General features: G+C 43.8%; 1 protein-coding gene across 3 annotated transcripts in view; it reads right to left on the bottom strand.

Annotated features, from left to right (window-relative positions):
- Positions 1-8522, bottom strand: part of ap2b1 (adaptor related protein complex 2 subunit beta 1) — a 36536-nt gene extending 28014 nt beyond the window's left edge. For all 3 annotated transcript variants that reach the window (XM_068330769.1, XM_068330770.1, XM_068330772.1), the window contains exons 1-4: positions 8246-8522; positions 5788-5842; positions 5340-5445; positions 4376-4511 (exon numbers count right to left, since the gene is read on the bottom strand). In XM_068330769.1, the coding sequence (XP_068186870.1) occupies positions 4376-4511; positions 5340-5445; positions 5788-5824 (279 nt within the window). In that variant the 5' untranslated portion in view covers positions 5825-5842; positions 8246-8522. The remainder of the gene's footprint in view (positions 1-4375; positions 4512-5339; positions 5446-5787; positions 5843-8245) is intronic.
- Positions 8523-12965: the final 4443 nt, after the last annotated feature.

The following is a 12965-nucleotide window of genomic DNA, read 5'->3' as shown; positions in this document are numbered from 1 at the left end:
CGTAATCGCACCAGTGCGTTTTCGAAGACGGCTATAAGCATGCCAAACCATGTGGTCGCAGTATTCAGTCAAATTTTATCCAATAGGAATCCTCCGGGCCTCCAGGCCCATAAATATGACATCACAGAGGTTTTCGTCGCAGGCAAGACGTCAACGTTTTTAAAAAGTTGCGGATACACCGTCCACACGACAAAGCAGACCCAGCGTTTTTTTAAAAATCCACCTCAGCCGGCGTTTTCGAAAAGTTGCATTTTAAAATAATCCGTCATCATGTGGACGGGGCCTGACCAGTTCAGATATGCAAGTGCCTTGGCAAGTGCCACTCTTATGTCATTTTCACAGCAAAGTCTGTTTCTTTTGTTTTCCATTAGTTCCTTTATTTTTGCCAGTGTGAGACTAGAGTTGCTCAACTTGATATTGCAAATCATGCAGAACGCTGACTCCCATCACGTTCCATTATACAGTACATGTAAATTCATTCAGTCATTTTTTGCCGCTTCATTCGCCGTAGCGGGTCACAGAGAGCCGGAGCCTATCTCAGCTGGCACAGGGCGTGAGGCAAAGGGACAATCCAGGCACGACGCCAGTGCACCGCACAGGAACATGTAAATTCACGTTGCACATGTCCGACCACTTTCTTTTTTTGCTCAACATAGTTACTATGAATTAAAATATTAAGAAAGCAATCACATGACGTATCATCATAACAGGCATAAGGCCCTGTCCACACGATGCCGGAACTTTTGAAAACGCAACTTTTTTGTTGTGTTTACACCTTCCGTCCACACAATAATGCAGATATCCGGAACGAAAATCCAAGTTTTTGAAAACGCTGACCAAAGGGGAATTTTTTGAAAATGCTGGGTCTGCGTTGTCGTGTGGACGCTGTATCCGCAACTTTTTCTATGCAGGGGAGGTGTCACTGTGACGAAAACCGCTGTGACATCATGCATGTGACCCGTGTCTACATGTACAAATGGAGCTAAAATCAGCTATTTTCTGATGTAAAACAGCTCCACATCGTAGATGCGTTGATAAACATGCTTTGCACTGAAATATTTGCTTGTTTCTTTATTTATGTGTCATAAAGTTTATATATGTATATATTCATTCACGTTCCTCGCCTTAGACGCAGACACTAGTTCTGGGTCAGCTGCCCGCTGGTGGAGAACTCTTGTGATGGAGGTCGTCCTCCAGAAGGAACAGCGTGAATTTCCACACATCCCAGTCCTCTCTCCTGTCGTTCTCGGAGTTGTTCTGCTTATACGCGTATTGATCAACACATTTATGCGGATACGTGTGGACGGAGATCTTTTTGAAAACGCTGTCGTGTGGACACGAATCGTTTTCGATGCGGGGTGAAAAAAGTTGCGTTTCCAAAAAGTTCCGGCATCGTGTGGACGGAGCCCGAGTGCGCAAAATCCCATGTAGACCAGGTAGGCTAATCGATGTAGCGTGATTACCTGCAGCCAGTGATGGCTAAGGGGGGGAGTGTCATCACGAACTGACAAAATGTGTCAAACGTACACAGTGATTCGTGTATGTCTTGACCTCCGTCTCCGCCGAACCCGAGACCGACTCACCGAACCCCGAGGGTTCGATCGCACCTAGGTTACGAACCACTGATCTATAGTCTTAGTCACACTGGCCTTCTCGTCTTTCTATCTTATCTATCTCCTCGTCTATCTCCTCGTCTTTCTATCTTATCCAGTTCCCGAGTGTAGAAAACTTGACCTAGTTTACTCAAGGTCAAGGTCATCATCTCATTTTCATCCCCTTCGCTGCCCGAGTAATGTGTGTTTTATTTCATCTTTCCATCAGCAACGGTTGCAAAGATATGTGGTGGACTAACTAATGGACGGATGGATGAATGGACAAACGGACGAACACACAAAAAATGCTGACAATTACAATACATCATCCCTTTGAAGCAGGATGTAACAAGGCAGTCACAGACTGCAACATCCTGCGACATGGCAAACACAATCCTGAAGTCCTGAAATCACAATACATCACCGCTTAAAAGCAGGATGTAAAAACAAAGAGCACATTACTCAGGCAGCAAAGGGGATGAAAATGAGATGATGACCTTGACCTTGAGAAAAGTAGGTCACGGTCAAATTTCAACTTTTGTACACATCTGTGCTGTATGTAGTGCATATACAGGTATGGTACATTTGACAATAAAGTTGACTATGTGACTATGACTCAGGAACCGGAGCTTTGATATTTGACCTATGCAAGTAGGTCAGGGTAAAATTTGGAATGCAGGGGTGTTGTTGCAGTTTGTGACTACATTGGTTCAGTGTTTGTGTGTTTGTCCGTTCGTTCATTCGTTCGTTTGTCCACCAAATATCTTCGTAGCCATTGCCGATAGAAAGATGAAACAAAAAACACATTACTCGAGCGACAAAGGGAATGAAAGTGAGATAATGACCTTGAGAAAAGTAGGTCACGGTCAAATTTCAACTTCTGTACATTCAGGAACCGGATAGGATAAAAAGAAGACCGTATGTCAAAGGCCGTAGATGAAAGCCAGTGCAAAGCTAGTGACAATAGCTTTGACCTTTCACGGTAGGTCAAAGCTATGCACTAGTTAGGTACTACTTTCAGGGTACCCTGACCTACCCTGAATGTAGGTCAGGTTAAGTCGCGGGATGTTTCAGTTTCTGACTGCCTTGGTTCATAGTTTTATTCTGTGTCTATCTTCATAATACTGTGTAATACATTATTATTATTAAATGTGTATTTATCATTCCAGTCAGAAGACTCTTTTATTACTATCATCATCCCATCTTTCTTGTATGTGTCTGTGTGGGTCAGTCAGTCAATCACGCAGGCAGACAGACAGACAGAGAGCGAATCCAATTAGTATAGCAAGCTCTAGTGTGCCAGTAGTGTGATGGGAAGATGGAAAGAGTACTTTGAAGAGTTGATGAACGTAGAAAATGAGAGAACAAAGACTAGAATAGGTGACTGTTGTGGACCATGAAGTAGCAAAGATTAATCAGGATGAAGTGGGGGGGGGGGCGTTGAAGAGGACGAAGAGTGGAAAGGCAGTCGGTCCTGATGATATACAGTACCTGTATAATACAATGAAGTTATGGGAAAGAGTAGTGGAAGCTAGACTAAGGGCAGAAGTGAACATTTGTGAGCAGCAGTATGGTTTCATGCCAAAAAAGAGTACTACAGATGCAGTATTTGCTTTGAGGATGTTGATAGAGAAGTACAGAGAAGGCCAAACGGAGCTGCATTGTGTTTTTGTAGATCTGGAGAAAGCTTATGACAGGGTGCCCAGAGAGGAACTGTGGAATTGTATGAGGAAGTCTGGAGTGGCAGAGAAGTATGTTAGAGCGGTGCAGGACATGTATGAGGACTGTAAGACAGTGGTGAGGTGTGCTGTAGGTGTGATAGAGGAGTTCAAGGTGGAGGTGAGACTACATCAGGGATCAGCTCTGAGCCCCTTCTTGTTCGCTATGGTGATGGACAGACGAGGTTAGACAGGAATCTCCATGGACTATGATGTTTTCAGATGACATTGTGATCTGCAGTGACAGCAGGAAATAGGTGGAGGAGAAGCTTGAGAGGTGGAGGTTTGTGGAATGAAGGTTAGCTGCAGTAAGACAGAGTACATGTGTGTGAATGACAGGGACCCAAGTGGAAGAGTGAGGTTACAGGGAGAAGAGATCAAGAAAGAGGAGGGTTTGAAATACTTAGGGTCAACAGTCCAGAGCAATGGAGAGTGTGGACAACAGATGAAGAAGCGTGTGCAGACAGGATGGAACGGATGGAGGAAAGTGTCAGGTGTGATGTGTGATAGAAGAGTTTCAGCTAAAATGAAAGGAAAGGTGTACAAAACTATGGTGAGACCAGTGATGTTGTTTGGTCTAGAGACAGTGTCACTGAGGAAAAGACAGGAGACAGAGCTGGAGGTAGCAGAGATGAAGATGCTGAGGTTCTCTCTGGGAGTGACCAGGAAGGATAGGATCAGGAATGAGTACATCAGAGGGACAGCACATGTTAGAGGTTTTGGAGACAAAGTCAGAGAGGCCACACTGAGATGGTTTGGACATGTCCAGAGGAGAGATAGTGAATATATTGGTAGAAGGATGCTGAGTTTTGAACTGCCAAGGCAGGAGGCCTAGGGGAAGACCAAAGAGGAGGTTTATGGATGAAGTGAAAGAGGACATGAAGGTAGTTGGTGTGAGAAAAGAGGATGCAGAAGACAGGGTTAGATGGAGGCAATTGATTTGCTGTGGCGACCCCTGAAGGGAAAAGCCGAAAGGAAAAGAAGATAGCAAGCTCTAGTGTTGGTGTTGCTACAGCTACAGATTCCCTTATTCCTGTCACTTAAAAAGCTAATTTCAGGCCTTGCCTTCACAAAGCTGTTGACGGCCATGATGGCCATGTCAGGCTGGCTCTTGGCGTAGTTCATTAAGTAGAGGTAGACCAACTTCTTCAGCTCCAGGTTATCAGTCTGCATGCAGTTCACCACATCCGGGAATAAAGAACTGAAAAAAAGAAGACTTAGATGTCAATGGAACATTTTTTTTCGATTAAAAAAAAACATTTATCTTTACAAAACAGTTCCCAAATAAAAACAAATCCAGTCAGACTGTAACATCCCACAACACACCCGAATTCAAAATTTTACCCTGACCTACTTGCATAGGTCAAAGATCAAAGCTAGCGCTCTGAACTACTTTCATATAGCAAAGCAGTAGCTTTGATCTACAGTCTTACACTGGCCTACTTTTCTCAAGGTCATCATCTCATTTTCATCCCCTTTGCCAACCGAGTAATGTGCTTTTTGTTTCATCTTTCTATCAGCAACGGTTGCGAAGATATGTGGTGTACTAACTAACGGACGGACGAACACACACAATGCTGACAATTACAGTACATCACCACTTTGAAGCGGGATGTAATAAATGTCTGATTTGTGAAGCCAGAGGTAAGAAAATGTGAAAAAGAACATCACTCCCCAAACTGTTTTTTATTCTTACATCTTTTCTTCAACCACTGACTGTTGTCACCTCAGTTTTCATTTTTTACAAACTTGTGCTTAGGAAACCATTTTTCTATAGTGTTCCCACTGCAATGACTAGTTTACTTGACTAATCACAAAAATTCCATGAACTACTTCCAATGCAGGAGAAGAAATGTAGAAACAAGGTGTGGATCTCAACACAATAGATACATGCAAATATATAATGCTGAACATCACATCAACCGAATAATTGTAGCGTGTGCTGGTCACACAACAGTCAATGGATTATTTATACAACTAGCATAAAATAAAATCTAGTTTATGCCAGAGTTTAAAATATCAAGAATACCTGACATCCTTCCCAACAGTCATGGCAGCGATAACCTTCTTCACGGCCTCTTTTCTCTTCTCCTTCTTCTCATTATTCAACTCGGCCTTCAGTTCAAAGATCTCACCTGAAAGTAGGGACAAAGCATCAAGACGTGAATAGATTTTATCTAACAATCTATACAGTATTTTCCGCACTACGAGGCGCACCTAAAAGCCTTTGATTTTCACAAAAACCGACAGTGCGCCTTATAACCCAGTGCACTTATATATGAAAAAAGTTTTAAAACAGGCCATTCATTGAAGGTGCATTTTATAGTCTAGTGCGCCTTATAATGCGGAAAATACTATATAATATATAAATAATAAATAAATAAATAATATATATGGATTGATGGTTAAATTAATCACAAAACAAACTGAAAATGAAAGAGCAACCTGAAGTTGTCACCAACCCCTTCCTCACTCACCTTTTTTGTTTGTTGTGAAGTACTTGGAGTCTGTCATGACTGTAGTCCTTTAAATCTGGGCAGAAGAAACAACGATTATTCTCAGGAATGGCATTTCGAGCAAAATTGCTTTTCAGAACTGCTCAATCAGATGTTCTGAATGTGTGTTTTAGTTCCTGTCTGAACCTCTGTAATAAATACCAGGTAATAACACTTAATGGCTAATAGCATGTGGATACCCCATTCAATTAGAATGCTCAATCAATGGTGCATGACCTAACACAGGAATGAGTTATGTAAGCCTTACTGACAATCATCTGCTGTGGAATGTGTCATAATAACAAGTATTTATTACCACAGGATCCCATGTGCTGTTCGAGTTGGACAAATAAGCAAAAAGTGGGAACGTGGATCAACGCAAAGACTCTTTGCGAAGTGGAATGACACAAAAGACTGCATAATCGGACCGTTAAATGTATTAACTGCCCCAGGAAGCTGTGTCAGCACTATACATCAGCAGGCATGGGTTTCCACAGTGAGGAACAGAAATGCAGGCTGAAAACTGCAAAGCATAGTCTGTTACAGGAGTGTAAAATACATTATTCGTGGATTATAGAACAACATCATCATCATCTCTCAGGAGTAAACTCACACACATGGTAGTCTTTTTGATGGTTGAATGCTCTATGCCATCAACACCACCACCACCAACCACAACATTAAGTGGACACAGAATTACACTCAGGGTGTGTTTTTGAACAGTTTTATCCAAAAAGGCAAAAAATTCATTATATAGTGACAAAAAATGTATAGGTTAATGTTTTCAGCTTTGCGGCATCATCTTAAGAGGGGGCTTTCTTGTTTGAACACGGCAATGCTCTGTGAACAAATAAAAATAAAGTTTAGTTAGGAACAACAGGACTGGCCCAACCATATCCTGCCCATGTCGTGCTCTCACAATTCACATTGATGTCATACTGGTACACGATCGTACCACATTCTGACTGACCACTGGAACACCCTTTGGTTTGTTTCCCCTCATAAAACACTTCTTAAGCTGCAACCGGTACAGAAGTCAACAGTTCGTGTCATTAAAAGCACCCCATCCACACATTACAACACGCTGGTGCTGCTGTAGGTCCACTGGCTCAATCACACACAGCATACAATGACTACAGTACATTAGATCTTACAAACACATCCTTAACCTAACGCCTCCACACCTCCCTAAACTCCTCCACATTGCCACACCTGCCCGTCTTCTTGGCTCTTTTTCTTCCATCCTCCTCACTTATATTTCACCTTCGACACACAATCCCGGCTCTGGAATTCACTTCCCTTTGACCACCATAACACTGAGTCACTCCCACTCCTCCTGCCCAAATTTAAAACACACCTGTTATAACCTGCCTGTGAGCAAATTCACGGTCCATTGTCCTGTTTCAACGTATTTCCACTATTTAGTGGAGTTTTGTGGTGACCTCATCTTTACCTTTATTATGATTCTAGATTAATGGCAACATTAACTGGGAGCCAGGCATTATACCAAACTAATGTCCCAGTTTGGGAACACTGTTCTGCTGCAGTGAGAAAGACATGTTAACCTGTCACTAAAGAAACAGATACAGACTCATAACCATGTCCGTAGTTTCAATCAGCTTCGTCTAATTTAGATTTGCCAGTTTATCCGAGATAAATAACAACACACATTGACAATACACAGGGAATTCAGCAATAAAGACGAAACAGCTTGTTGTGAACTACAGCTTTTTGAAGACGGTGTCGTTTTCCTCAAAATCTATCAAGGCGCTAATGTTAAACTATTTTTAAAATGCCTTTCAGAGTGTTGAGTACTTTGTGTTTATTATAAATTACCTTCATCTATACTGAAAATATCCATGTAAAATAAAAGTGAGTTAGCTAACGTTAACGAAATTTTCATCTACCAGAATGACTTTACGCCCAGATGAATTCATTTTAATTTATCGGCTAAACTAGCCTACATCTTCAACACCAGCTGTAACCGTCAACTCTGTATTACTCTCATTCAAACCCTTGTTAAATTACAGGTCGTTCTAATCTGTTGTAATATTTGTGATTACGTGCCGGATCTGATTGCAAGTTTAGCTACAACCCAACAGCACCATCGAAATGTTAACGTTAGCTTGCCGCATGCTAAGGTTAAATGAGGGGATAAGGGGCTAGCGCTAAGGCGAACACTCACATGTTGGCTCGCTCATTAAGAAAAGGTAAATAACTGTCCTGAAAGCAGCATAAGACGTCTTCTGTAGTTGGATGTGATCTCCAGTCTTACAAGCATGAACGGTTATATTTGACAGGAAAACTGAATCACGATCGGCGGCCCGTTTCCCATTGAGGTTTACACCGGGTTTGAGTGAACGTAACGCCGCCTGACTCACACGGAATGAAAGTAATTATAATGACGCAACAGAAATATTGATTTCAATGTTAAAAATACCTGGTTGAGTGTGTGTCTGGGAGACAATATTGCGGTTGGTGCCAGACGGAGGTTGGTTCCTTGCCTACTCAGACGAAGATGGAGAATGTGGATTGTAATGGTGCGTTCACTGTCGGCGGAAGCTAGACAACTTCCCTTTTGTGTTGAGATCCTTCTGAAGGGGCGGCACGGTGGCGCAGTGGGTAGCGCTGTCGCAGCGAGGCGGTTGCGAGTTCGAGTCCCGTTCTCTCCGGGTCAGGCTTCCTCCAAAAACATGAGCTTCAGGTTAATTGGCCGGTCCCAAATTGACCATAGGTGTGTGGGGCGTCGCGCCCGGAGTTTCCCCGCCCCAAGACAAGCTGGAATAAGCTCCCGCGATCTGCGCAAGCGGTTGAGAAAATGAATGATTCCTTCTGAAGTGTTGTGGAAATGTACGTTGCTTTGTTTTCAGTATTACATGTGTAAACCAAGATGGTCATACAGAGGCAACGAAATCCTTGTAGTGTTGAACAAGAGTGGAATGATTCAGCATACTCTGTAGCGAACTGAGGATGAGGTTTTCCACGCCGGCTGTGTCAAAGTGACTGCAAGAGTGATGAAAAGGATTAGTCACGTTACAAAGGTCGTATTTAAGAAATAAAGTAAGAATTCCGAATATTTTTTTCAAAAGTTTTTAAAAAAACGAAACAATATTTTAGTGTTCTGACTTTATTCCCAGGTTTTTTATTTTATTCTGGGAAATCTGAGTTAAGAGTCTGAATTTTTTTTTCAAAAAAAGGCTTTATACTAGAATAAAGAATTATAGAATAGAATTAATTTTCCTCCATGTGTCTTTTTTCACTGTTGTAATAACAAATACAATGTCGCCACCTAAATATTTGAATAAGGTCTCTTGGGGCTGCAGTGGCTCAGCGGTAGAGCAAAACGTCTTAAGACCAGTCATCGCCCAGCCATCGGTGGTTCAAATCCCACTCCAACCGGACATCTTCGGGGCGTTAGCTGACAGTGGGGGCTTCAGCACACCTCCCAGCCACTGCCGAGGCACCCTTGCGCAAGGCGCCGTCCCCCCCACAAGATGCTCATTGGGGTGCACCCCAAAGTGGCGACCTATCACTCCACCTCCCCCAGTCATGTGTGATTATTAATCACGTTGATTAATTACATGCCAGCAGGCCCCTAGTGTGTTTACAGGGGCCTGTATACAGTGTTTGTTTAGTAGCTGTGCTACTAACACGTATACTAATACTAACGTATACTAATACTAATGCTACTAATACGTATATATGCATGTAAAACAAGAGTGTGTAAAGACAATTTCCCCGTTTGCGTGGACAATAAAGTGTGCTTTGAAAACCTCACAGTCACGTTTTAACTCCACCCACTACCTGTCAATCAAGTGCCCGACCACTCACGGCACATCTGCCAGAAGGAATCACGTGAACAATATGCCTCAAAGTAGCATTGGGCAGTGAGGCTTTTTGTTGCTGTTACGCCTTTCGTTCTTAAGACAACGCAGATATCCGGGACGAAAATGCTGGCCAAAGTGAAGTTTTTGGAAAACGCCGGGTCTGTGTTGTCGTGAGGACGCTGTAAACTTTTTCTATCCGGGCGGGGGGCATCTCCTCTTCTTCTTCTTCTTTTCCTTTCGGCTTTTCCCTTCAGGGGTCGCCACAGCGAATCAATTTCCTCCATCTAGCCCTGTCCTTTGAATCCTCTTCTCTCACACCAACTACCTTCATGTCTTCCCTCATTACATCCATAAACCTCCTCTTTGGTCTTCCTCTAGGCCTCCTGCCTGGCAGTTCAAAACTCAGCATCTTTCTACCAATATATTCACTATCTCTCCTTTGGACATGTCCAAACCATCTCAGTCTGGCCCGTATGACTTTATCTCCAAGACCTCTAACATGTGCTGTCCCTCTGATGTACTCATTCCTGATCCTATCCTTCCTGGTCACTCCCAGAGAGAACCTCAGCATCTTCATCTCTGCTACCTCTAGCTCTGTCTCCTGTCTTTTCTTCAGTGACACTGTCTCTAGACCAAACAACATCGCTGGTCTCACCACAGTTTTGTACACCTTTCCCTTCATTTTAGCTGAAACTCTTCTATCACACATCACACCTGACACTTTCCTCCACCCGTTCCATCCTGCCTGGACACGCTTCTTCACCTCTTTTCCACACTCTCCATTGCTCTGGACTGTTGAGCCTAAGTACTTAAAATCCTCCACCTTCTTGATCTCTTCTCCCTCTAACCTCACTATTCCACTGGGGTCCCTCTCATTCACACACATGTACTCTGTCTTACTGCGGCTAACCTTCATTCCTCTCCTTTCCAGGACAAACCTCCACTTCTCTAGCTTCTCCTCCACCTGTTCCCTGCTCTCACTACAGATCACAATGTCATCTGCAAACATCATAGTCCATGGAGATTCCTGTCTAACCTCGTCTGTCAGCCTTGCCATCACCATGGCAAACAAGAAGGGGCTCAGAGCTGATCCCTGATGCAGTCCCACCTCCACCTTGAACTCCTCTGTCACACCTACAGCACACCTCACCACTGTCTTACAGTCTTCATACATGTCCTGCACCGTTCTAACATACTTCTCTGCCACTCCAGACTTCCTCATACAATACCACAGTTCCTCTCTGGGCACCCTGTCATAAGCTTTCTCCAGATCTACAAAAACACAATGCAGCTCCCTCTGGCCTTCTCTGTACTTCTCTATCAACATCCTCAAAGCAAATACTGCATCTGTAGTACTCTTTTTTGGCATGAAACCATACTGATGCTCACAAATGTTCAATTCTGCCCTTAGTCTAGCTTCCACTACTCTCTCCCATAACTTCATTGTATGGCTCATCAGCTTTAGTCCTCTGTAGTTGCCACAACTCTGCACATCTCCCGTGTTCTTAAAAATGGGCACCAGCACACTTCTCCATTCCTCAGGCATCTTCTCACTATCTAAGATCCTGTTGAACAACCCAGTCAGAAACTCTACCGCCACCTCTCCTAGACACTTCCATACCTCTACAGGTATATCATCAGGACCGACTGCCTTTCGACTCTTCATCCTCTTCAATGCCCTCCTCACTTCATCCTGACTAATCTTTGCTACATCCTGGTCCACAACAGTCACCTCTTCTAGTCTTTGTTCTCTCTCATTTTCCACATTCATCAACTCTTCAAAGTACTCTTTCCATCATCCCATCACACTACTGGCACCTGTCAATAGACTTCCATCCCTATCCTTAATCACCCTAACCTGCTGCACGTCCTTCCCATCTCTATCTCTCTGTCTTGCCAACCGGTATAGATCAGTCTCTCCCTCCTTACTGTCCAACCTAGCATACAAGTCATCATAAGCTTCTTGTTTGGCCTTTGCTACCTCTACCTTCACCTTACGCTGCATCTCCCTGTACTCCTGTCTACTCTCCTCAGTCCTCTCAGTGTCCCACTTCCTCTTGGCTAACCTCTTTCTCTGTATACACTCCTGTACCTCCTCATTCCACCACCAAGTCTCCTTATCTACTTTCCTTCCAGATGACACACCAAGTACTCTCCTACCTGTCTCCCTGATCACATTAGCCGTAGTTGTCCAGTCATCTGGAAGCACCTCCTGACCACCCAGAGCCTGTCTTAACTCCTTCCTAAAAGTCATGCAACACTCTTCCTTTTTCAGCTTCCACCATTTTGTCTTCTGCTCTGTCTTTGCCCTCTTCATCTTCCTCACCACCAGAGTCATCCTACACACCACCATCCTATGCTGTTTGGCTACACTCTCACCTACCACTACTTTGCAGTCACTGATCTCTTTCAGGTTACACCGTCTACACAAGATGTAGTCTACCTGTGTGCTCCTACCGCCACTCTTATAGGTCACTCTATGTTCCTGCCTCTTCTGGAAGAAAGTATTCACTACAGCCATTTCCATCCTTTTTGCAAAGTCAACTACCATCTGTCCCTCTCCTGGATACCAAACCTGCCCATCACCTCCTCATCACCTCTGTTTCCTGCACCAACATGTCCATTGAAGTCTGCTCCAATGACAACTCTCTCACTTCTAGGCATGCTCTGCATCACTTCATCAAGGTCCGACCAGAATTTCTCCTTCTCCTCCAGCTCACATCCTACCTGTGGAGCATACCCGCTAACAACATTGAACATCACACCTTCTATTTCTAGCTTCAGACTCATCACTCTATCAGACACTCTTTTTAACTCCAGGACATTCCTAACAAACTCCTCCTTCAAGATAACTCCTACTCCATTTCTCTTCCCATCTACACCATTATAGAACAACTTGAACCCTGCTCCTAAACTTCTAGCCTTGCTACCTTTCCACCTGGTCTCCTGGACACACAGTATGTCTACCTTCCTCCTCTGCATCATGTCAACCAACTCTCTACCTTTTCCTGTCATAGTTCCAACATTCAACGTCCCTACTCTCAGTCCTATACTCTTGGTGTTCCTCTTCTCTTTCTTCGTGCGAACGCACTTTCCTCCTCTCCTTCTTCGACCAACAGTAGTCCAATTTCCACCTGCGCCCTGTAGGTCAACAGCGCCGATGGCGGTCGTTGTTAACCCGGGCCTCGACCGATCCGGTATGGAAGTCATAGGTTTGATTCGCATCTTTGATTTGGCAAAAGTTTTACGCCGGATGCCCTTCCTGACGCAACCCTCTGTATTTATCCGGGCTTGGGACCGGCACAATAAGACACTGGCTTGTGTCCTCTTGCG

This window comes from Antennarius striatus, chromosome 13, assembly GCF_040054535.1.
Source record: "Antennarius striatus isolate MH-2024 chromosome 13, ASM4005453v1, whole genome shotgun sequence".
Lineage (NCBI taxonomy): Eukaryota > Metazoa > Chordata > Actinopteri > Lophiiformes > Antennariidae > Antennarius > Antennarius striatus.
The sequence above is the reverse complement of the archived record's forward strand: the minus strand, read 5'-3'. Positions and strand labels throughout refer to the sequence as shown.